The sequence below is a fragment of the Anneissia japonica genome, unplaced genomic scaffold (assembly GCF_011630105.1).
Source record: "Anneissia japonica isolate Jap-2015-1 unplaced genomic scaffold, ASM1163010v1 scaffold287752_len1182401_cov188, whole genome shotgun sequence".
NCBI lineage: Eukaryota > Metazoa > Echinodermata > Crinoidea > Comatulida > Comatulidae > Anneissia > Anneissia japonica.
Window position 1 is genome coordinate 1,014,368 of NW_022687544.1, and position 23,646 is coordinate 1,038,013.

A 23,646-nucleotide genomic window follows, 5' to 3' on the forward strand; every position below is an offset into this window, starting at 1 on the left:
TACAGTATAGAGCCTATATATCAATAATACCGTATAATATATAGCGTCTGCATGTTATATGTGTAATACATTAAAGGGATAAATGTTATCTGTTTGAATGTTGTTGATATTGTTAAGCGTTCAACTATTTAATGACATTCAACCATGGGTAGCTATGTATGCCTTTAAAAAATAATTATATATACCGGTAATCGTTTTGTTCGATTTTAGATCTTATAGAGAGCAGCCGAATCCGCCGGCACGATACATTGAGTGAGTAGCAAAAATGACGTTGATGATAATGACTTCGATGAGGGTGATGATAGTGATAATAATGATGATGGTGATGATGATAAAGAAGATTATGAAGAAGCTGATGACGATGACGATAAGGATAATGGTGACGATCACGGTGGCAATAACGAAGCCATGAACGATAATGACGATGACAATAATGATGTTGACTACGAGGACACTACAGCGAGAACGACAACGGCGGCGGCCACACGGGTGATCACGGTTACATCGAAATCAGCGTAAGTAAATGAGCTGTTGATAATGATAACAGAGAAGATGACGACTATACGATGAAGGTGATTGTAATACTGTATACTGAAACTTTAAACTCCTGGTATCCTGTGTTTATAATGTAGCTTTCATGTAGGATATTCGAATAAAAATATATTTATTCGATTTCAGACTTCCCTCCTCAAGGTCGCAAGGTGGAAGAGCCAAGTGAGTGGTATTGATAAAAATGCCAACATCCACCGGGACTCGAACCCGAAACTTTGGAATTGAGTCCCGGTATATAATAGTCCTATATAATTTTATACAGTATATAGGCTATATTGATAATACAATATATAGCGTCTGCATGTTATATGTGTAATGCATTAAAGGGCTAAATGTTATCTATTTGAATGTGGTTATATTTTTAAGCGTTCAACTATTTAATGACACTTCATTTAACCACTGGGACGCTATGTATGCCCTGTCTCTTATACACATCTAGATGTGTATAAGAGACAGACGTCATTTAATATAAGTAAATTAATATAGCATTATTCTCTTTATTTATTGGTGTTCTTAAACTATTATGGTAAACAACTACTTACGTTATGTTTCAAATAAATTAGCCGATTTTAACTAAGTGATAAGTTTCGGTGACAAATAAAATGCTGACACACTTCAATATTGTTTACAGCACCAGTCATCAATTATCTGATTACAATCCCCTAATCAGGTTTGGTGACGGCATCATGAATGGTGGTCCTTATTATTAAACAGTGTATAATCAAGTGACTGCTTTCAACTTTGTATATCAAAAATCGAATTGAAGCTTATTATTCGTTCTTCTGTTTCCCAAAAATTACTTTTTCCAGCGCCATGAAAGGACCTTCGACAAGAAGCGACAACACGAAGGCACATGCGTAGGACAACGCCAGGACACTAATGTAGAATACAGACTGAAACACAAAAATATCATATACAAATGTGAAATGCTTCAGGATGTCAAATTATCTCACCATTTTGACATTATGCGTACACGACTACAGGAGGAGTAGTCTGAATATCGTCCGAATAAATGTTTGTGTTTCTAAATAATTTACGTATCTGAGTATTCATTCCGTTACACCGGATTATATCTTATATATACTTCAAAACACACGTAGATGCATCTTCTTTATATATGCATTATATTCAAATAAAAAAAACAACTAAAACACGTATACCGTATTTATTCGAATAAACGCCCTGGGGTGTGTATTGTTGAGAAGTGTTTTTGAGGGGCGTTTATTCGAGGGGTTCAAATAAACGCGCCTGGATTTTATTGTAAATGTGGAACTACAGCACATAATTATCTTTAAAATGTATTTTTGCTTGATCATGAAAACTTATTAACTTATCAAGGTTAAAAAAAAATGTAGATTTACTGGAGTACAACATTCAATAGAATGTGTTGAGAATGATGTTGCTTCCATTAGATTTGTTTACAGTCATGGGGAGGGGTGTGAGGAGATGGTACATTCAAAATTAGGGTCTGGGGGTGTTTATTTCAGGAGGCTTTTATTCGAAGGCAGGCGTCGATTGGAATAAATAAGGTATATATCAAAATTCAATAAAAAAAAAATTAAAGTATTAATTTCAAAATGATTATTTTCCAACAATTTTGGTTCGACTGATACATAATGTGTGTCTACCGCTATGCATGTCCTAATATGTATATCAAAAAGTTACTTACAAGATTTGCGTAAGTAAAATGAAATCCGGTTTTCATGGAAAGAATCAAGTTGTATATAAGAAAAGGGTGAACCAGGTATGCACCGTACGAAAGACGTCCTAAAGGACCCCACACTCCCCAGGAAAGAAGCGTATTGGCGAATCCTGAAGAGAATGAAACATTCCAAGTTAGTGCGATCAATTGAATAGGCAAATGCTGAATAATTCCAAACAGTACATTACAGTATTGTATTCTGACCATTTCCACTGCAGTGGCTTGGAGAGCCTGAATGCCTGAAGATGCTCAGAGGGACATTGAATGCTCAATTGAGTAATATTCAGGCGATTATGATGATGAAGGTGTCATGATGATGGCCTCTGTGTGCGACATTTTGATGATGATTATGGTGATGCTCAGTAGCGTATCTATGGAGCCTTCAAATGGGGATCTGGTGGTCGGCGAGGGGTGGGTGAAGGTAGAGTGGGGTCGATGAATAAGTGAGGGGTACTATCTTGCAAATTAACTACCTGAGCCTGATTTTTTTACTTCGAATATTTTCAATGGGGTGGGCGCTGAGCTTTTTCTGCCCCACCCACCAACATGCCCTAGGTAAGCCACTGGTGATGATACAAACGGTGATAGTAATAATAGTAATATATCAGATTTTACATAGTAGTCATATCCACAAGGTCTCTACGCGTTTTACATTGATGAAGATAATGATGATGATGATGACGATGAAGATGGTGACGACGAAGACGATGGTGACGATGACGACGACGATGATGGTGATGCTATGACGGTGATAGTGATGATATGACGATAGTTAGAAGTTACAATAGCCAATTGTTTTCATGGCAGTAAAATGTATAAGTATGTAGGTCTATAGTAAGAAGACCTATGGACTCATGTGACAGATTTAAAATGATTAATAATAGAGGATTTATCTTTTATCATGTTTTTCATTATTGTATTCAAGGAACAGTTCAAACGTATTCACAATGTAAATATTGGATGAATGGATGGAGAGTGTAAATGTTATTATCAACATGACGTCATACAAAGACACACGTGATACTTCTGTCAGATTATTTACGTGAAATACACTAGAGAATTGAACGCTAACATGACGCAATTTCTAAAAATAGAAAAACAAGATTGTTGTCGAAAATTGTAAAATTACCTCCGTAACCTGTGACACAAGCAAACGCTACCCAGCCGACTGCCACTGACCATGCGAATCGGGAAACAGTGGTATAGAAAACAGCGACACCTTGGTCCATTTGCTTGGGCTCATATGTGCCCCATAAGCCATAGATAACAGCAAGACCAGTAGCAATGGCAACGCCCCAACCAAGTAGTACATACAGCTACAGAAAAACAAATCAATTGATCTGATACAGATATATAAGGCAGCACCTAGGTTCACATTTAGGAGGGGGACTTTCTTTCATAAAAACGCCCAAAAAAGTGGGGTCCGTGAAAATTTTGATTCTTAGATGGCGCGAAATGAGCTTTCCAGACTTCTGGGGGTCTTTTAATGACTTTTAAGTTCTTTAAAATTCAAGGTTTTTCCCTCTTGAAAACGGTCAGGTAAACATTCTCATTCTTATTACCGTAAATACAATAGCCCTACTATGTGTGTATGTACAGTACATAACAAAAATTGAGTCGCTGCATACATATTTTTTTTTTTCAATAAATTGATGAACCCCAAATAAAACGGGGGTCGGGGGTCCTCCTCGGGAAAAGTTTGGTTCTTAGATGGCGAGAAATGAGTTTTCCCGATTTCTGAAATGTATTTTAATAAAAAATTCAAGGTTTTCCTGTTTTGTAAACGGTCAGGTAATTTTTTTCTCATTCATATTACAGTAAATAAGCCTATGTGTGTACCGGTACACAGAGATTTTTTTTTCCAAGGGGGTGTCAGGACCCACTGACTCCCCAGATCCGCCAATGTACGCTATAAACGCCTCAATATAGGCCTATATTATCTCATATGAGGATGTTCTGAAAAACAAATATCAAACGGCACGACCTTACCACCCTTAAAAATTGTCATAGATCTAAACTTATAATTTAATAGGCCCTAACTGTTACTTATTAGTAAGTTGTTCTCTCAACAAAAAAATCGATAAAGATATGCTATGTCTACAAAAACAGTAACGTTAAAGTAATTTAAATAAATAAATAAATAACAAAAAGGACAAATAAATTAAGGAAACACAGCAAGCAAGAAAACAAACTACTCGTCAGTCATCATCATAGCATATTTTTGTTGGCTCACAAAACGACATAACACAGTTTTCCTTTTTGGCCCTAAATACCGGTACTAGTTATCACTACCGAATTCTATGACATATAGACCTATCCCTATTCAAATTAAACTGAAAGAAATATATATAAACAATACATAGACATTTCATATCACTATTACGATCACTTTTTGTTAAAATTACAGAAATGTTAATATTCCTGTTAGGCCTTATTTGTTGTAATTTAACTTTCATTGTTTACATTATTTAATTATTTATAAGTCTTTTTGTTTCTTTAGTAGAATTGGACGTATTTACAAGCTATGCTTGCTATTTCGGTACTCATATTGTATATTGTTATGAATTATATGAGTGAATAAAATTAATTTTAAAAACAATCACAAAAAACAGCTAATAAAAATTAATTTAAAATAACCTAAAAAAATACAAAAAGCAGAAGTTAAATAAAGTGTCCAATGTTTAAAAATTTCACATCAACAAATTCCAAAAAATCCAAGAAAAAAAAAATTATAGAAAATGTCAATTATAGAAAGTGTATGCAAATTATCTACTAACCAATGGGAATTTTACTTTCTTTTTGTCAATCTTAAAGAGAATGAAGCCGACTACCATACCGACTAAGTATGCGGGTATGCGACAGTAAGGTTTTCCGTAAATGAGATCATCGTTCCCCGGCTCTAACTCTTGAGTACGGTTGTTGTAAGATCTGAAACCAATTATTTAAATATGGTTGATACTGTAGTTATCTTATTATTAATGATATTAATAAAAGAAAATATATATACTTCAGCAACATCAATAGCGACATTATCAGCCAAGCAAAAAGCCAAAACAAAAAACAAAATACAAAACGTTGGCCTACTGTTGATTGTATGCACCGCCTTGAACAATCATCCCCCAATACGTGGCAATATAAGCCGTTGCAGCGAAGGATAGCAGACACAGTGTACCTATTGCTGAAATTCCAACCCTCCAACGTCTAATGTGGTAAAAATAGAAATTATTAATAAAATAGCTTTAAAATAAATAGAGTATCGAAATTCTTTGAGAAATGTTTGAATTGCCATACAAACATGACTCTTAACACATATGCCTACTATGGAGTTATACATAAAGTGCAGATTCATGGAATGAACACAGTTAAAAAACGACATCAGTTATAACTGCACTATGCTACATTCTTTAAACCTATAAATTACTTTTGGTCACATATTTTGAGCATTTTGAGTCTTTTCTGACAAAATACACCTAGTTAATGGCCACTTTGAGGACTGCCGCCTTTGACAATCTTTGGCCATATTTATTTAGTAGGTGACGTGTCATATGAACGAACCCTGAGGATATTCACACTTAGTTGACTATGGGATCTAGCAGTCCAATGAAAATGACACGGGATAAAATAATAATAATAAGTTCTACCAATCGGCAAATCTGGGCGTTAATAATTTAAAAACTATAAAAACTTACTTGTGTAAAAGAATAATGATAAACGGACTGATGACGAAAAATTGCATGTCGTTCGCCAAATACCAAGCCCAACTCATACACTGATAAAATAAATTTATGACAAAAATTATTATAGGCCTAAAAGCTACAGAATTTTAATAATCACTAAACAAATATTCTATTTTAAGATAACACAGTGATAATATTAATTAATGTAATTGAAATACGAGTAATCTTGGTATAATGTATGATTCAAGAAGTGATCAAAATTTAAAATTATTAAGAATTCTATCGTTAATTTTGTGGTTGTGGAATGACGTGAACATGTAGCTACTATAAGCGAATCTTTACGGCGCCTAGATTTACGGACCTCGTCCATACACAATTCAGCACAGTGATGCTGCGAGTTATAGGTTAGGTAGTTTTCGCCGCACGACGTTAACCTTTAACGTTAGTACAGTACTCAATATGCAACGCGATAGCTCCACCACTTTTGTAAACAAATCGAAATACGCATGCGCAAACCCGTAACTAACGTACGTTGAGCGCGTAAAATCTTTGAATTAACGTAAACCGCAACGCAAGATGAATAAATTATGACATCATCGTTAAGGTTAACGTCGTGCGGCGAAAACTACCTATTCTCCTAATTTTACTTTACTTTTCTAAAGCAGTCTACAGGTATTAGGCCTACTTCTATATTATGTTCTATATTATTGTTGCAACAGATAGCACTATTGAAAACTTACCTGCGTAGTGAGGCTTCCTGGGAATGGATATAAATTGTTGATGTATAGAAGATTTGTCCACCAGTAGTTTGCACAAGTGTTGTGTTCTCTCTGTGCCCACTCAATTAAGCCTTGTCCCTTCCCAAAATATACTATAAGATTAGCATGAATTGACAACACCACCATGTAAAACGGAGTCAAACGCCAGAATCGATGGAAGTAAAACATAGCCCAATTTATTCGTCCGTTGAATTTCTTAAGATGTTTTAGAGTTAAATAGGTGATAAGTAATCCACTAAAAACGAGAAGATAAAAATGTGATATATTGAAAATGCTGATGACGACTGATGTACAAATTGAAAGATAGGAATATTTTTAATATCAAAATATTAAAGTTCATTATTTACTTTATTTAATATCTAGGCCTAATTATTAATTGTATCATCCGATCTAGGCTGGAAAAGTGATGAGCAAGGGAGGCTCCATATTTTCATTTCTTTACTTTGCTAAAGCCAAATACCACCCTTTGAGTTGTTTGCTGGTGAATTGATATTCAAAGTAAAACATGATTGAGGTAACAATATCTACTATTTACTAAAAAAAAAAAAAAAAAAAAAAAAAAATCTTCAAATGTTTTTTTCTCAATACCAGTGAAGACATGCGGGAGAACGAAATATTTTTGTTGGGTCTTATTAATGCACATAATCTTTATTGTTAGATATGCTGACAAACCTTAGGACAAAGAAACTGTCTACAGAAAACGTTGCATTACTGATCGCCAAGAAAGTAAATTTTTTGTATACGTCGAAGAGGTACGGAAAATTATCTGCAACAAAATTATAATACCAAATAATTATGTCAATTCATATTATTATTCTTCCATTCGTAATTTCTGTAATTAATTTTCATTATTTTATTATTAAAATTAAGAAAAGATTATCCTTTATAAGACCACACACAGGCATATTATAAAATATAGGTCTTGTAGACATAAAAAAAATAAGTAAAACCAAGTTATATAAAAAAGCCCTGGGTTCGATTACCATTCGAATCACCTGCGAGTTTCCATGTGTGATGTGGACACACATACCTATGAATACACAGTACGATAACATGTCAGGTTGAGCAAAAAAAAAAATTATTCCTAAAATAAATCAACTAATACATATTTATAAAATGTCTAAAATGTAAATGTGTTTAAAACGACATTAATTATTTCAACTCAAAAATGTTGGATCTGAAAATCTACATTTACGCGTAGTTGGCTACTTACCGATTCGAAGAAAGAGAAATGATGTAGCATGGCCAAGAATCACCCACCACATACTCAGTACGCGGATACCGTTTAGACAATCTAACTGTCCACTTTTTGAATTTACTTTTAGAATTTTTCGGCCATTTGTAAGAGCGGAAAAACTAAGTAAAGTCTGACCTAAAACGACTAAACATAAAAAGAATAAAAGGATATATAAATATTATTATTATTATTATTATTATTAGGCCTATTATTATTATTATTATTATTGATATTAATATTGTTATTATTATTATTATTGATATTATTATTATTAATATTAGTATTATTATTAATATTATTATTATTATCACTAAACATACTGTATAGACAATATTTATAAGCAAATCCCAAACTGGGTTGATTTTAATAATATTTACTGTTACTTGAAAATACACAACGATAACCTTAACGATGGTGGTAGAATGATATTGAGATGATGATAATGATGATGATGATGATAACAATAATGATGATGATGATGATAATGATGAAGATGATGGTGGTAATAATGATGATAATGATGACGATGGTAGTGGTAATCATGATGATAATAATAATTATAATAAAGTGTTACTATTTTTGTCAACGTTTGGGGGTGGTCTAACGCCATCTATTTCCACCTTTGAGAAACTTTCATTTTTCACATTTGCCTTTTCGTTTATAGGTAAACTTGAACTGGTTGTCACTTCAAAGGGAACCTCGTGACTGATAGCTTCAATAGCTGGTATTTTCGCGCCAGATTTAAGAATTTCATCTGCTTGTGTAAATCCATAATTTTCGTTCGATTGGTATTTCACTAATACTCCCTCTTGTTTGGTGGTGTAGTCTTTAACAATTTCGAAAATAGTCCCCGCGATGACAAGAGCAGCAAGTATAGATATAATGCACCTGAATTAATTTAAAACATAGCCTATGTACTAACAAATTATTTCTCATTTGACATCATTTATTAGCATCTTCGTATTGGGAAATCATATCATAAATACACAGGGCCGGCGGAACGTTTTTCAAAGTGGGGGTCCCCACTTATAAGCAGGCGCGTAACAGGGGTCTTGGGTCGGGGGGGGGGGGGCCAAAGGTAATAATTTTCCCTGTTAGTAATTTATGACTTGGTGTGATACCCCCCCACCCCATATAGAAAACAATACGACATAGGGCTTATTTTATTATTAATATAGGCCACACACATGTGTTTGAAACTAAATAAGCATTTATTACAATCATAGGCCTATTCTTTCACCATCATTACATTACATTGAGGCCCTTCTTTTAGGTAAAACGATCTATCTTAAATTTTCTTTCTTGAGTTTGGGACTATGTGTTATAACTTCGAAGGCAAAGGAGAGCAAGCACAAGGTTTAACATTAAAAAATGCGCGAAGCGCGCGAAAAATTTTTGTTTTTTTAATTCTAATTTCGTCAGAATTGATCCAAACTCCCTAAATGTGCAATTTTTAGAGGAAATTGGCCTACCTCAACAATAAATGCTCTTATGTTATATATGGCCACACTCGTTTTTTTAAACTGAATATAAGCATTTTCTTATGGCTTTATTTATTACAAACATATTCTTTCAATATCATTACACATTGAGGCCCCTCTTTTAGGTAAAACGATCTATCTTAAATTTTCTTTCTTGAGTTTGGGACTATATGTTGTAATTTAGAAGGCAAAGGAGAGCAAGCAGAAGCTTTAACGTTAAAAAATGCGCGCGAAGCGCGCGCAAATTTTTTGTTTTTTTAAATTCTAATTTCGTCGGAATTGATCAAAACTCCCCAAAATGTGAAATTTTTAGAGGAAATTGGCCTATCTCAACAAAATATGCGATTTAAAATTTGAGGTTTTCAGGCACTTTCCCGGGTGAAAAGGGCATTCAATGGTGAAAGATTTTCCACAGACGGATATTTTCCCCTTGTCCCCCGGTGGTTACGCCACTGCGGAGAATATCTGGCGGCTTAGATCAAATGCGCTATGGACACTTTTTGAAGTGGAGAAGGGATTGCAGGCCGGGATATTGTGATATCTGTTCATTATATCTTCCTTTTTATTCTTGTCTTTATTGTTCTCTTCTCTTTTCTTTTCCTTGTTCCTTTCTTTTTCTTTCCCCTTCTTTCTCTTCCTCTCCCTCTCCTCTCTTTCTTTTCTCTTCACACCCAGCCCGGTACGACGGCTTGGTCAGCCCGGTAAAAACCGGGGGGGGGGACAGTCTGCCCAACTGCCCCCGCCTGTTACGCCACTGCTTATAAGATGAATGGGAATAGGAATCATGCAGATCTGGAATCAAATCTAGGTGGTGGGATCAACATTCCTCCCCCGGAAGTGTGTATACATACATAGTTTTTAAAAAATGAGTAGTTGCATACGAATTTTCCATGAATCGATGAATCCCGAAAAGAAAGGGGGGTCCGGGGATTCTTCCCCAGGAAAATTTTGATTCCTAGAAGGCGGGAAACGAGCTTTCCCGACTTCTGTGGTGTCTTTTAATGACTTTTAAATTCTTCAAATTTCAAGGTCCCCCTCCCCTTGAAAATAATTCAATTAATCAATGAATGAATGAAAATTTTGATTCCTAGATGGCGGGAATTGAGCTTTCCAGACATTTGAAGTGTGTTTTAATGAATTTTATGTTCTTCAAAATTCTAATTTTCTAATAGCAGCAAAAAAAAAAAAAAAAAAATCAGCTCACGGGTCCTGAAAAGGAAGTTCTAGAATTCTTTTCTTTTTCCCGTTTTTTTGTTGCCAAAGGGAGGGGTCAGGACCCATGACCCCCTCCCTCAGATCCGCCAATGTGAATTGCGAGAAAATATAGCTCGGTCGGGTACTGGATAAACATTCTCTTTCCCATCCTTCTCCTTCTTCCCTCCTTCTTTTTTTGCATTTCCGATCATACAAAAATCTCTAGACATTATATATTTTTCGCCAAAAAGTTGGGGTGCCCGGGCCCCCGCCCCCCCCCCCCCCGCTTCCGCGGGCCATGATACACAATGCAAACACGGGTTTACACAAAGGATACGATCATGATACACGGTCACCTTAATTTAGCACAATTTCAATGTTAATTTTAATAGAACAGCTAGATTTTGTGACCAATCTAAGTCGCCTTTTTTCTGTTTTGTTCTCTACCAGCTTTCATGTTCTATAATTATAAAAGACAAGCCAAACCAGTCACTCGTTGCAAATCGTGTTTCAGAGATAATGGCCAAAACATGCCGAAATGTCAACATTTTTATTTTATTACTTAAACTAACCTTTATATATCTATACATCATAATATGCTGTTATCATCCCCATTTTCAATGTTAAAACAAAGATTTGTAACAATTTGGTGATTTTTTTTCTGCCTGCGAAATGCCTGAAATCATAAACTTTGAAGGCTGATTTCTCAAATATTGTTTTTTTAAAGAACTGCATGTTTAAACGTTTGTAACTTTATAAGGAAATGTCAAAATTAAATTATTCTTTTACCATTTTATAGCTCTCATTTACATTTTTAATGCTGTATTAATACTAAAAATTGATTTTTGCGACGAATGACTGGCTTGGCTTGTCTTTGCCACGAATTAAAGTTTATCAAGTTTTTCAGTGGTTCAAAACGCCTTCAACGGTTTTTATTGTAAAAAGGCGCCATAAAAATGTATAACCATTGACCATACATTACAATATTTTTGCCTCAACCATGTACTGTTATTGTTTTGAATGAGTGACAAAACAAATGCCCTATACTTACATTGTGACAATTGAACCGGCTGACCAAGGAACTTCATCGATGCATTGGTATTCAAAATTGTTGAATTCTTTACCCGGTTTTGGCCAAGGAAGCCAGTGCTCAACCAATACTACAGATACAGATAAACTTTGTTTCATATTTTTCAAAATAATTAAATACAGAGAAAGGTGTATTGTTTTGATACATCTTTACTCATGCAAATGCGCTAATGTTCAAAGTGACATGAGTATATGTCCTGTGAAAAGTAGCCTATCAGGAAAAATATATTAACGTACATATTGATTAAATTCTATAAAGTGGATTATTTCATTAGTACTTTTCGATTATATAACAAGGATCGTTTTTCTTTTCTAGTATATGCTAGTAATTTTTAATGTTTTAGTCGAATTATGTTGTGTTACATTTTAGAAACTTTAGCATACTTTACCTGCTTTTGTAATTTCTTTCAAATCATTGTTAGTGCACGACACAGGAAAACAATACGCTATACGAAATTCCTATGAAACAATAACAATAAATATAACAATAAAATGAAATAGCAATGAAAGTGACCAACCAATAAAAAAAAAATAACAACAGCAACAACAGCAATAACAATTTGTCGCCATGTTGTCAATATGAAATCATGAACCTGAGTGAGATGGTCATTCAGAAAAAACATAATTCAAAATAAATAACTTAGTACTGAACTTACAAATGGTAGAATTACTAAACCGCATTGTTTGGTCGCAAAAGTCGCATCCGGGCTCTTCTCAGGTACACCAACACAAAGTTCATAGTTGCCATAGGAATGGAAGTCTAAACTCCAGAGGGCCTTTCTGTCCGGAATATCCCCATTTGAATAGTACACTGTGAAGAAGACATTAGGCATATCATAGTACATACTGAAAAATAATATTGTTATTTTGATCGCGTTAGTCTAACTGAAAAATAAATCACAGGCCTACTACTCAAAAATGAGTGCTCACGCAATTATAGACTAAAATGAAAGACCTGTTAATTTTAGAGTCTATCTGCAAAAAAAAAATCACCTTTCTTGTTTTTGTTTCCCCGAAGAAATGTGTTTTTCCCCTCCGGGGTCGCCCCGTACGGTCAAGTAGTTAGAAATCAGCTCAAATCATCTTATTTTGCGATCTAGCGCCCCTCACCTAATCATCGATCCCCTCCCCACTTCACCTTCACGCCCCATCAACCTCACTCTCCCCACCATTTGATACACCACTGCAAAGTCATTAAGATAAATATAGAAAACTTACTTCTGTTAGCGAAATCTGCACCCGCTTCTTTGCCTTCTATGTAGGCGATCATGTTTTCTCGACATTCTTCAGATACGTCTTCAGCATTCCTAATAGCCTCTTTGTATTCAGGGCGAAATATAAATTTCAAAACATCCAGTAGACTTAACTCTGTTGTTATGTTATAATTATTAAAAGCATAAAGATTATTCAATCTTTTAAGTTCGCCGCGTACATCTAGGAAATTTATAGCCTCTTCGATGCTAGATACAAACGTTGGGAGTAGCACAAGACACGTAAGAATTATAAAGATGGTTAGTTTTCTAGTCATAGTTTTAAAAGTGGTCAGCAACCGTGTAGAACGAATGTAAGCTAAACTGGATGAATGACTGTACTCAAGTTATCAGCCTATTATACCAAGGTATAATAGGCAAACAAAGTCCATGTTTGTTTTGAAGCTCAATACTGACTTGTCATTCATGATACCTAATTATTATCTGGAGTTCATGGTGCATCATTCACCTCCTCTTATCATACCAGATTTATCGTTTATTAGTTTAGAATTTATTCAATACCTTAGTTATGTTTATGACAGCACCAAACTGCACGTGGGTATTAGTAGTAGTGGCTGAACTTCGGCTATATCATCCTCTGAACTAGAACTGTGTTACAAGGAATTTGTACTCCCTCCCCCAGTAAGCCGCATCCCCTCTGTACCTAACATAGTTGATTTTACGCCCTCTAGAAACCAAATTCACTAATCGGAGGTGGGGAGGGCAGGTATTTCTTGTTGAAAATTCCCTAGGTCAATTTAAGCCTAAGGTGCGGATTCCCTTTTCTCATTTCAAAGGCTTTTATTTCCATCTATCATGCTGTAGTAGAATAAACCTGTCTGTACAAGACATCCCGAATTAAATGTGTATAGCATAATTTCTTTTCAAAATATAATGGTCGGGTTCACACGAGAGCCCTAGTATCCGGATCGGCAGCTAACTGTTAGCGCTAACAGTTAGCACCCGTGTGATTACGCCCGATCGGTTAGCGCTAATCGTTACAAGGATTCGGATACGCTAACGGTTAGCAAGCGCTATTGGTTTGCAGGTTGAGCGCATTTCTATCATTAACCAATCACGTTGGTAATCCGGTACCTGCTAACAGTTACCTGTCGTGTGTGATTATAGCCAATGAGAAATTCCAAATTCTCTTTAATTTAATTATCATCAGAATAGGCCTAACTGTGGATCGTTGTTTGTCGATGCTGTCTGCGCGTCTGCGTCTGCCCCCCCCCCCCCACCACGCAATCGGGAATGCTCTCCGATGTTACCAATTAGTCAGCGTCGCCGAATCTCTGGGATAGTGGTTTTATGGAAGACTCGCTATTTTTATATATCTTGTAACGGGTTAAGTTTACTCAGTAAAACAAAATATGAAAATTCTATGAAGAAATATCCGATTGATTAACATATTGTGGTCAATGCTTTTATTCATCATAATAAACTCTACTCTCTACATTTTCTTATCGAGTATATAAACTAGTTCCATACTCTGCTGAGGTGTTGGTTTATTTCTAAAACTCAACGATACGATTTGTTTGTGTAGTGGTGAAAGCATTGGTACAGGGTAGCGAAGTGAACATTCCTTTTTTTCCTTACATGATTGAAGGCCTTGGTTTACTTCTACATAATTAATTTACTAAAATATTTATTTAAAATATAATGTTTATTTATCTGGACTAAACTAATCAGGCCTATCGATGTTTCGCAACATTTTGTACTACTTTTTGTTCATTCATCAAAGCTGGTCATTTGTTACATGCGATATCCCATAATATTCAAATTTGTTTATGAGGCTTGTGAAGTGCATTTTTGATTTATCATTTGTAAAAAAAACATTTTGCTGGCATTTTTAACACGGACATTGGGATATGAAGATGTTCAATCGTAACACTAAACCTCACCTTGTTTAGCCTAATGTAGACAACTTATATAATTCATCGTTTGCATTTCTCATTAATTTGAAGTATGATTATTAAAATGAATGTATTTCTCTCATTAATACTATTCTCGTTTGGTTTTTCCGAGCATCAGTTTTTCCAAAGCCATAAACGGTCCTTCTACAAGCAACGACATCACAAATGCTACAGCGTACGAAAGCACCATACCTGCGATGAAGAGATTAGCCTGAAAGAAAGTATCAATAATAAAATTTGATTAAAGAATTTAGCAAAAAAAAACAAAAAAAAACTGATACCTGCCTTTATTACCAAGGGTAGGCCCTACTTGTTAGCCACAAGTAAATTTTATCATAGCAGATTTCCTTGAGGTTATTCAGAACCCGAGATATATATCAACAATCTCGTCAGTATTCTTATTAGTGTAATATTGAATTAAATAAATATTAATAATTCAATACTTACATAGTTGGAAATTGTTAAGTGGAACTCAGTCTTCCATGTAAGTATTATGCCGTATAAAACTAACGGGTGAAATAGATAGGCACCGTAGGTTAAACGTCCAAGGGGTGACCAAACACCCCAAGAAAGAATGGTGTTCGCAAAACCTAATGCAGAGATATTAAACATAGTTATGCTGCTGAGCCTTGATTTCAATATTATTTTGAATGATTGTACTGCATCTAAAATGATAAAATAAGCTATCAGTTTCTTCAGAAATCCTCACCCCCTTCCCCCATCCGTCCATTTTGATTGGTCAGACGTTTAACTAATATTACGGAAGGTCGATATGTTTTCACGTACCTCCGTAGCCGGTAATACACGCAAAGGCAACCCAAGCTACAGCAAGCGACCAAGAGAATCGAGCAACGGTGTTATAAAATACAGCCACACCCTGGGGAACCTGGTGTCCATCATAAGTACTCCACAATCCATATATAACAGCTAGTCCCGTTGCTACTGCTGCACACCAGCCCAGTAGAACAGCCATCTATGACAAACAAAAACACAACTGCCAAGAACATTGTCAAAACATGATGGATTTACGTATTAAATACATCTAAACTATCGGTAAATTTATTATCAGGCGGTATTGGGTAGGGACAACAAGATTTCCTGCTCAAAACAAGATATCCATTCGTAGAGGCCTTTATGAAAAAAAAATCGTTTCTGGAAATATTAATAAGTTTTTTTTATTTTAGTGTATAAGCATTAAATGAAGAAAAAGAATAAAGGAAGAATATGGAAGATATTCAAAGTGCCTTATATTTGTATAAAAAATTATACAATAATGATAATAGCTCATTATTATATTGTAAGATTGTTTTTAATAAATTTTGGGCACTAATCGTTAGAAGTCAAGGCAAGGTCTATCATGTTTTTCAAGCTACAAGTATTCATATCAAATGCTTACCAATGGTATCTTCAGTTGCTTTTTATCGAGACGGTACAATACGTATCCAACAGACACTCCAACTAGGTAAGCTGGAATACGACAGTAGGGCTTGCCATACACTCGGTCCCCATTTGGATACTCGGTTGAATCCGTCCGGTTGTTATATTTTCTGAAAAGACAAGAGATTATGTTATAATTTTTAAACTGCAAAAAAGTAAAACACCTCTATAGTTTCCAATGGTCAGGGTAATATAAAATTTGTAGCAGAAGTGATATTATTAATTAAAACAATTAGGCCTATAAATTAGTATTTTTATAGCTTATCGCATTTTAATGATTATTTAAAAATTGGGCTTTACAAATTTAATTATTAATAAAGATACATTTTCTAATGGTTATTCGTATATTTTATTGTAGGCTTGGTACGTGTACAGTAAGTAATAGTCAGTAATTTTAACACGTACTGTTGGCCCCAACCACCTTCGATTGGCAAACCCCAATAGGTATTAATTGAAGCCGTTGCCGCAAAGGACAACAAACAGAGAGCAGATATTGCAGCAAATCCGGTCTTCCAACTCCTAAGAAAAGGAAATATGACAGTGAACATAAATTCCAGTGCTTTGCATTTCGTGTCATTTTAACAAACTTGAATCGCTAAGCAAGAACTAACGATGGAACAAACAGTGGCGGATCCAGTAAGGGGCTGGTGGCACGGGCCCCCTCGTTTTGCAACTAAATTTTAAAAATTTCAATGCACATAAATGTTATGTGCTACTCACTTAACTATTCTGAAACTGTTGTGCCCCCCCCCCCCCCCCCACACACACCTTTGAAAAATTCTGGATCCGCCCCGGACAAATGAAAGAATAAATAAACAAATGATCGAAAATACAATAGAATGAAGCATAAGAAGTCCTTCCTTGTAAAGGCAGTACATACATTTAACGACATTAAATTCATAAATTTCTATTTGGTTTAGATATTTTATTTTGTATGTTATCTAAATGTCTTTCTTAATTATTGAATAATGACAATGACGATGATGTCCACGATGCATTTGGCCCTTTCATAACCCGCCGTGCCAACCTTGAGCTGCTGTGCCCAAAGTTATGTAGTTTCTACCAGGGAACAGTGAAATAAATTTCATTGTTCCCTGGTTCCTACGCATGCGCTAGATTTTTGCGTCGTCATAAAAGTGTTAAGACTTTTATTTAGTTTCCATTAGTGGTAAATTGCGGTTTTAAAATATCTCGAAATATAACGAAAAGAAAGAAAATCACTACACTCATTGAGACTTGAAAATTACTCGATAAAAATGCGCTCAGTGTTGAAGAATATAAACGATGCGATTATATGTTTTAGTTATCGTGTCTACTGGCTATACATTGAGTTTCTTTTCACCATCTCGATCGCGTTTAAGACGCAAAATTCCAGCGCATGCGTAGAAACTACATAATTTTTGGCAAGTTGGCTCAGGGTTGGCACAACAGGTTTGCTTTGCGAAAGGGCCAAATGCGTCTAGGATCATGTCCAATGACAATGATGATAATCATGGTGGTGGTGATGATATAGTACTCCAATACATTAACTTACTTTCTCAGCAGTACAATAAGTAACGGAGAGATGACAAAGAACTGCATATCGTTGGCAAGGTACCAGCCCCACGACAAGCACTAAAAGACCAAACTCAACTCTCTTAAACTGATTGACACGTAGATATTTATTCTTAAGTAAAAAGTATTGCAACGTTTTGGTAATTATTTTAACTTTTTTAATTTTTTTGGTAACTACAGAAAAGGGTAAATTAAAAATCATTAAAATTATAAAACCACCTAAAATGGTCAATGCGCACCTTCTGTAAATTTTGTAAACATATATGAACGGGTGAGATTTTCTCATCAGTATTCTTGAAAATGATCAAATAGATCGAAACGTTGAATTCAAAATGTCTGTCTCTTTTCGGTCGAGTTACTGTCTTTTTGTTTAATTGATTTTAAGTAATTCAATTAATTGATTTCCACACTACACTTTCAAAGTACGTTGAAGGAATTCGAAATTGGGGGCCAGGGATGGACTTTCACAGGAGTGTGTAGATCAGATCAGCTCCACCATGGTTGGGCATGAGGTAAGACAATATATGATTACGAAACCTTTATAGTTATTCGGAAATGGCACACTCCGACTAAAAAATGTAAGAAATAATAATAATAATAATAATAATAATAATAATAATAATAATAATAATAATAATAATAATAATAAAGATTTATAAAGAGCACATCTCCACCAATTGGGCTCAAGGCGCAGTGTCAATTACACTACAAAATTAAACAAAATCCAAATTAATTCCCAGAAGAATTTCAAGCAAAATCCGTACACCAATTATCCCATCGAGGCAGTTTTGCTCCCCATATAAGTATGCGCAAGAAAGGCGAGCCGGCACTTTTTTTCATTGGCATTTTATTTCTTCAAGCGCCAAGGATATGCCAATCAGCGAACTTAATCATTATCCTAGGTGGCATATCCTTTAAAGGGGACTGAATGGAGCAGTACACGAGGGTAACCCTCTACTCTTCTCGAAGGATGTAGGCCTACTTGGTTCATTAAAGCGCACACGAAACAAATCCGTACATTGGGCCCACGGTTTAAAGTCATTATCTGAGACATGTTCCACCGGAACTACTGGCGAGGGAGCCGATCAAACCATCACCGATATTATAGCTGAAGGTTACGGTGTCCCTGACTTAACCGCTAGGCAAAAAAAAAAAAAAAATTGGCAGTACACATAAAACATTAGTTAGTATTTTTATTTCACAAACATAAAGGTAAATTTCTTTATCATTATCTTGACGTCATGTGGTGAGATTGATAAAACATTAGTTAGTATTTTTATTTCACAAACATAAAGGTAAATTTCTTTATCATTATCTTGACGTCATGTGGTGAGATTGCGTGAACGTAACATCGGAGTTCGTAATCTTAACTTTATTAAGAAAAGATCGACCTACCAATGAACAGTGAAATTACGAAATTACACTCTTCCCTGGTACTAACCGAGCATCCAGCGGTGGATCCAGAGGGGGCGCCAGGGATTGGCTTTCACAGACAGAAAGTTCAGACCACCTCAGCCCAGCCAAGGTTGGGGCTGAGGTAAGACAATTAATGAATTTGGCACCTTTAGATGGCCGGAAGGGGCATTCCCAGACTACTGTATACCTCCATGCTCAGACTTAAATGTTACAGTATTATAATATGGGACTGAGTACTGAGAAAATTTATATTTGGCACCTCTAAAAATGGCATTCTCAAACCCAAATTTTATTATAATTTTCAATTTTTTTTTTTATTTTGGAAAAAAAAATAGGGAGAGCGAAAGGCCGGGTCAATTCGCCTTACCCTCCTTGAATCCGCCACTGGTATTCTTGTCATCGTATTATTCTATAATGGCTATATGAAATTAAATTCACTAACCCGAATGCTTCTTGAAATTAGGAGAAATGGGAATCTACGTATGCAAATTTTCCTTTAATAGGATTTTCTAAATAGTGGTACAACTATTTTAGGGACTATATTGTCCCCATAATAGGTTAAGTGTTTGTGCACTGAGATGTGGATATTACTCAGTGCCCGGTTCAATTCCTAAAAAATTACCAAAGTTGAAAAGTTGAAAAGTTTATTGGATTTGTTTTCATATACCCCATAGAGTTTTTTTTTTCGGCTTTGGAAAAGGTTTTTGTTGGATTGCATAGTCATATCGACGTCGCTTCTCGCACCCTGAACAAACTCGTTACTCGTGTGTTTGTGTGGAAGACGTGTTTGTAAACAGCGCGTATATGCCTTGTTCTGATTGGTTACTTGGAAGTTTGATTGACAGCCCGGAAAGGTATATTGACGGAAATAATCAGAGCAATTGATTCAAAGTAAAGCTGCATTCAAATCGGATCCGAACCGAAATTGAACCGAAGTGCCGAACGCCAGCGGCACTACTTTTACATACGGATTAGATTTTGTGATGGATTTGGCAGGCCTACCGATCCAAAAAAAAAAATCTGGATCGGTTGAAAATTGATTTTCTGTAAAGCAGTTCTGGTTCTAAGCAACAAGAACAAAAATACCGAGAACAGGGCAAGGGCCCATGGCGCGTGACCCAGTTAGTGCTTAAAGGTGCACTAGTATCACATACTGAGCCTAGCAATATCCTACCAAGAAATACGGAAGAACTTGTAAAGACATACTGAACCAGGGGTGGCGCCAGGGGGGGGGGGGGAAGCCGGGGACCAGGACCCCGTCTAGGAGAGCTTCCCCCCGCCCCGACGTCGGGCAGAGGAATTGCAATTCGTAGTGGGGAAAAATAATTACATTTACTTTCTACATAATTATTAGTAGACCCTAAAATCGATTAAATAAGCCTTTGAAATCCCTAAATTGTCAAAACTTTCGCGGCCTCGCCCCTTGGAGCACGTTCGAAACCTTTCAAATGACGCTCGACCACGCCCACTTTGCTCTTGCCGGGAAAATCTAACCTCTCGTCGGAGGCATCCCCCCGTCGAGGACCTCACCCTCCCCCACCCTGTTGGGCAAATCCTGGCGCCACCCCTGTACTGAACTAAAAGAAACTAGCGTGATAACAAAAATCACATAATGGAGAATAGACGTTAAAGTATACAAGTCATAAATTATCTATTTTATTTTATCATATAAAAAAGGGCTGTCAAGAAAATGTGAATCATTTTGGTAGTTGGAAAACATAGAACAAACATTTAGTTAGGAGTTTCCTTTCAATATATTGACGTTACCTCACACCTACTACTACTTCTTACAAGCCCATTAAAGTTTGTACAGTCTTCATGTTCAGATTGCTCCACAATCAAGTTTCCTTCTTTCTTTAAAATAACTATACTCGTTGTATATATTTTTTCTTACAATTTCAACATACTGAACTTGTCGGTTTTTATGTTTTGGAATTTGGTTATGACTTACCTAAAGACAGCAAGCAAAAAAATACAGTATGGCCCAAAATAACCCACCACATGCTCAGTACACGAATCCCATTAATGCAGGCTAGCTGTCCTCCTGCACTACCAGCGTTCAGAACTTTGGATCCATTTGTTGTAGCAGAGAAGCATATCAGCAATTTCTCAATAAACGCTACGAAAAACAATTACAGTAATGTTTAAGTTATTTTTTTAAAACTTAGATTGATGTATTGTTCAATGATTAAAAACGGACTTTATAAAATGTTCACTGAAAACCTAAATACAGCTACATATTACAGAGAATGCATCACATAACTTGACATATTTAATGTCTTTTTGCTTATCCTAATTACATCTTACCGACTAATTAATTAATGTTATGGCAGCATTAAAATAAAATAAGTGTAAGAGTTGAAAAAAGATGCCCGAAGTCAAAGGGAATGATAAGAATAGTTTGTTTATATTTGCATCTTGGCAAATTGGAAAACCGACTATGATTTACGTCTATATATACATTAGTAATTTGAAAAACAAACCTGTGCAAGAAGAATTCTGAACCTTTACATCAGTACTCTGAACATTTTCTATGTCTGCTGTGCCGTAGTTCGAGTTCACTTCCACTGAAGATGCTGAGCCAGTATCAATACCAGAAGAGGTTTCACTGGTTTCGTCTTTTTTCAACTCCATTGCTTCATTAGTCTTGGACATAACTGTCTCATTCGAGTAAGCATTGTTTGTGACGGGTTCAACAATACGCTTTAATTTGATCGGTTGTATAGTTTTGTGTCTTTCTAAATAGATACTCATTGCCTCGTAAACAGTTCCCGCAATCACAAAAGCAGCAAGTATAGACAAGATGCACCTTTTTAAAGATAGTATTAATGTTGTCTTTGAAAATATTTATTTAATATACATAATAATTAAATTTTGTCAATCACAATAGTTTACCTGAGTTTGACGACGGAAATTTACCGACAGTTATTTACTACGGCACTGTTATATATTTTAGGAAAATTAACGAATATTGATAACAATTAAAATAAGATAATACACACATTGTTACGATTGCGCCAGCTGACCACGGAACGACATCAATGCACTCGTAATAAAGAGAATACTTCAACCCAAAGTCCGGTATAGGGTTTTCTTTTATCACTACATTTAATAGAAATATTCATGCCAATTAATAGAAATATTCAGACAATTAACATCATATAGTCCTATTTTATGCTGATATTTTACTTTTGTTACTTTCAATGATCATTGAAAGTATCTTCTTTATTAATTATTATTATTATTATTATTATTACTATTATCTAAGCAAGTCACCAAAGTGACGGCCAGAAAAATACAGTGCAAAAAGATTGGAAAAATACATGCAAGAAGGCTTTTCCCAGTACTGGTTGGGAATAGCCAATAATAGGCTAATAATAATAATAATAATAATAATAATAATAATAATAATAATAATAATAATAATATAATAAAAATGATAATAATATTAATAATAATAATAATAATAATAATAACAATAATAATAATAATAATAATAATAACAATAATAACAATAACAATAATAATAAAATAAATAACAATAATAACAATAATAATAATAATAATAATAATAATAATAACCATAAGAATAATGAAAATAGTAACAATGACACTAGAAATAATAATAATAACAAGCACTCAATAGACAGCATATCTCCGCCAACCACCAATCTCTTTCTATAGGCCTACAATAATTCCTCAAAAATTTGATCCTACTTTTCAACTACTAACCACAATCTACTTAAAAAAGATAGGAAAAATACATGCAAGAAGGCTTTTTTATCCATTGGTCCATTTTTGAGATATTTATATCGGGGACCTTTGGATTTTAAATTTGAATCATTTTTCCATTGGGTTAAAGCTAACACTTAACTGTTATTTTCATCTATGTCTGTGCAGCCGTTTTTGAGGTATGTTGCACAAAAAAAAAAAAAAAAAAAAAAACCACCCACACGAAAACACCAAAACGTGACACACACATACACACACAAACCGAGAAAGCTGCACTATAACTTCAAAATGACTATCTCACCCACGACCTGTGTTCATAGCGACGGATAATATAAAGATGGTGCGCTACGTCTAAATAAGACTAGTAATACACCTGTCTCTTATACACATCTAGATGTGTATAAGAGACAGATGCTAGTCAAATGGACTGTCAGAAGCTATTCATCAAGTTCCATTGGCTAATGCTAGTTAAATTGACTGTCAGAAGCTGTTCATCAAGTTAAAATGGTAATGGTGGTCAAATAGACTGTCAGTAGCTGTTCATCAAGTTCCACTGTTAATGCTAGTCAAATGGACTGTCAGTAGCTGTTCATCAAGTTCCACTGGTAATGCTAGTCAAATGGACTGTCA

At 35.2% G+C, this 23,646-nt stretch overlaps 3 protein-coding genes across 5 annotated transcripts in view; all 3 read right to left on the minus strand.

Annotated features, from left to right (window-relative positions):
• Positions 1–1,008: 1,008 nt before the first annotated feature.
• LOC117119964 (nose resistant to fluoxetine protein 6-like) lies at positions 1,009–13,280 on the minus strand. 2 transcript variants are annotated; one of them, XM_033264952.1, is made up of 14 exons: positions 12,930–13,280; positions 12,368–12,522; positions 12,101–12,170; positions 11,674–11,782; positions 8,522–8,835; positions 7,924–8,091; positions 7,383–7,476; positions 6,672–6,945; positions 5,944–6,023; positions 5,339–5,455; positions 5,032–5,182; positions 3,384–3,570; positions 2,222–2,364; positions 1,009–1,445 (listed from the first exon to the last, which is right to left on the minus strand). In XM_033264952.1, exons 1-14 carry the CDS (start codon positions 13,237–13,239, stop codon positions 1,323–1,325), a joined length of 2,295 nt encoding a protein of 764 aa, XP_033120843.1. In that variant the 5' UTR covers positions 13,240–13,280; the 3' UTR covers positions 1,009–1,322. The 2 variants fall into 2 exon arrangements, 1 of the variants encoding a protein (XP_033120843.1); XR_004447270.1 differs by lacking the exon at positions 1,009–1,445 and having other exon boundaries at positions 2,228–2,364; positions 5,091–5,182.
• Positions 13,281–14,356: 1,076 nt separating this feature from the next.
• LOC117119366 (nose resistant to fluoxetine protein 6-like) lies at positions 14,357–18,002 on the minus strand. Of its 2 annotated transcripts, XM_033264166.1 has the most exons (6): positions 17,849–18,002; positions 16,720–16,833; positions 16,274–16,424; positions 15,664–15,850; positions 15,325–15,467; positions 14,357–15,088 (listed from the first exon to the last, which is right to left on the minus strand). In XM_033264166.1, the coding sequence occupies exons 1-6, from the start codon at positions 17,893–17,895 to the stop codon at positions 14,966–14,968; spliced, it is 765 nt and encodes a 254-aa protein (XP_033120057.1). In that variant the 5' UTR covers positions 17,896–18,002; the 3' UTR covers positions 14,357–14,965. The 2 variants fall into 2 exon arrangements, with proteins under 2 accessions (XP_033120057.1, XP_033120065.1); XM_033264174.1 differs by lacking the exon at positions 16,720–16,833 and having other exon boundaries at positions 17,849–17,938.
• A 2,384-nt stretch (positions 18,003–20,386) lies between these two features.
• The window catches only part of LOC117119978, a 12,431-nt gene continuing 9,171 nt past the window's right edge, over positions 20,387–23,646 (minus strand). Inside the window, exons 4-6 of the mRNA XM_033264966.1 lie at positions 22,287–22,386; positions 21,768–22,093; positions 20,387–21,403 (exon numbers count right to left, since the gene is read on the minus strand). Coding sequence (XP_033120857.1) covers positions 21,225–21,403; positions 21,768–22,093; positions 22,287–22,386 — 605 coding nt within the window. The 3' untranslated portion in view covers positions 20,387–21,224. The remainder of the gene's footprint in view (positions 21,404–21,767; positions 22,094–22,286; positions 22,387–23,646) is intronic.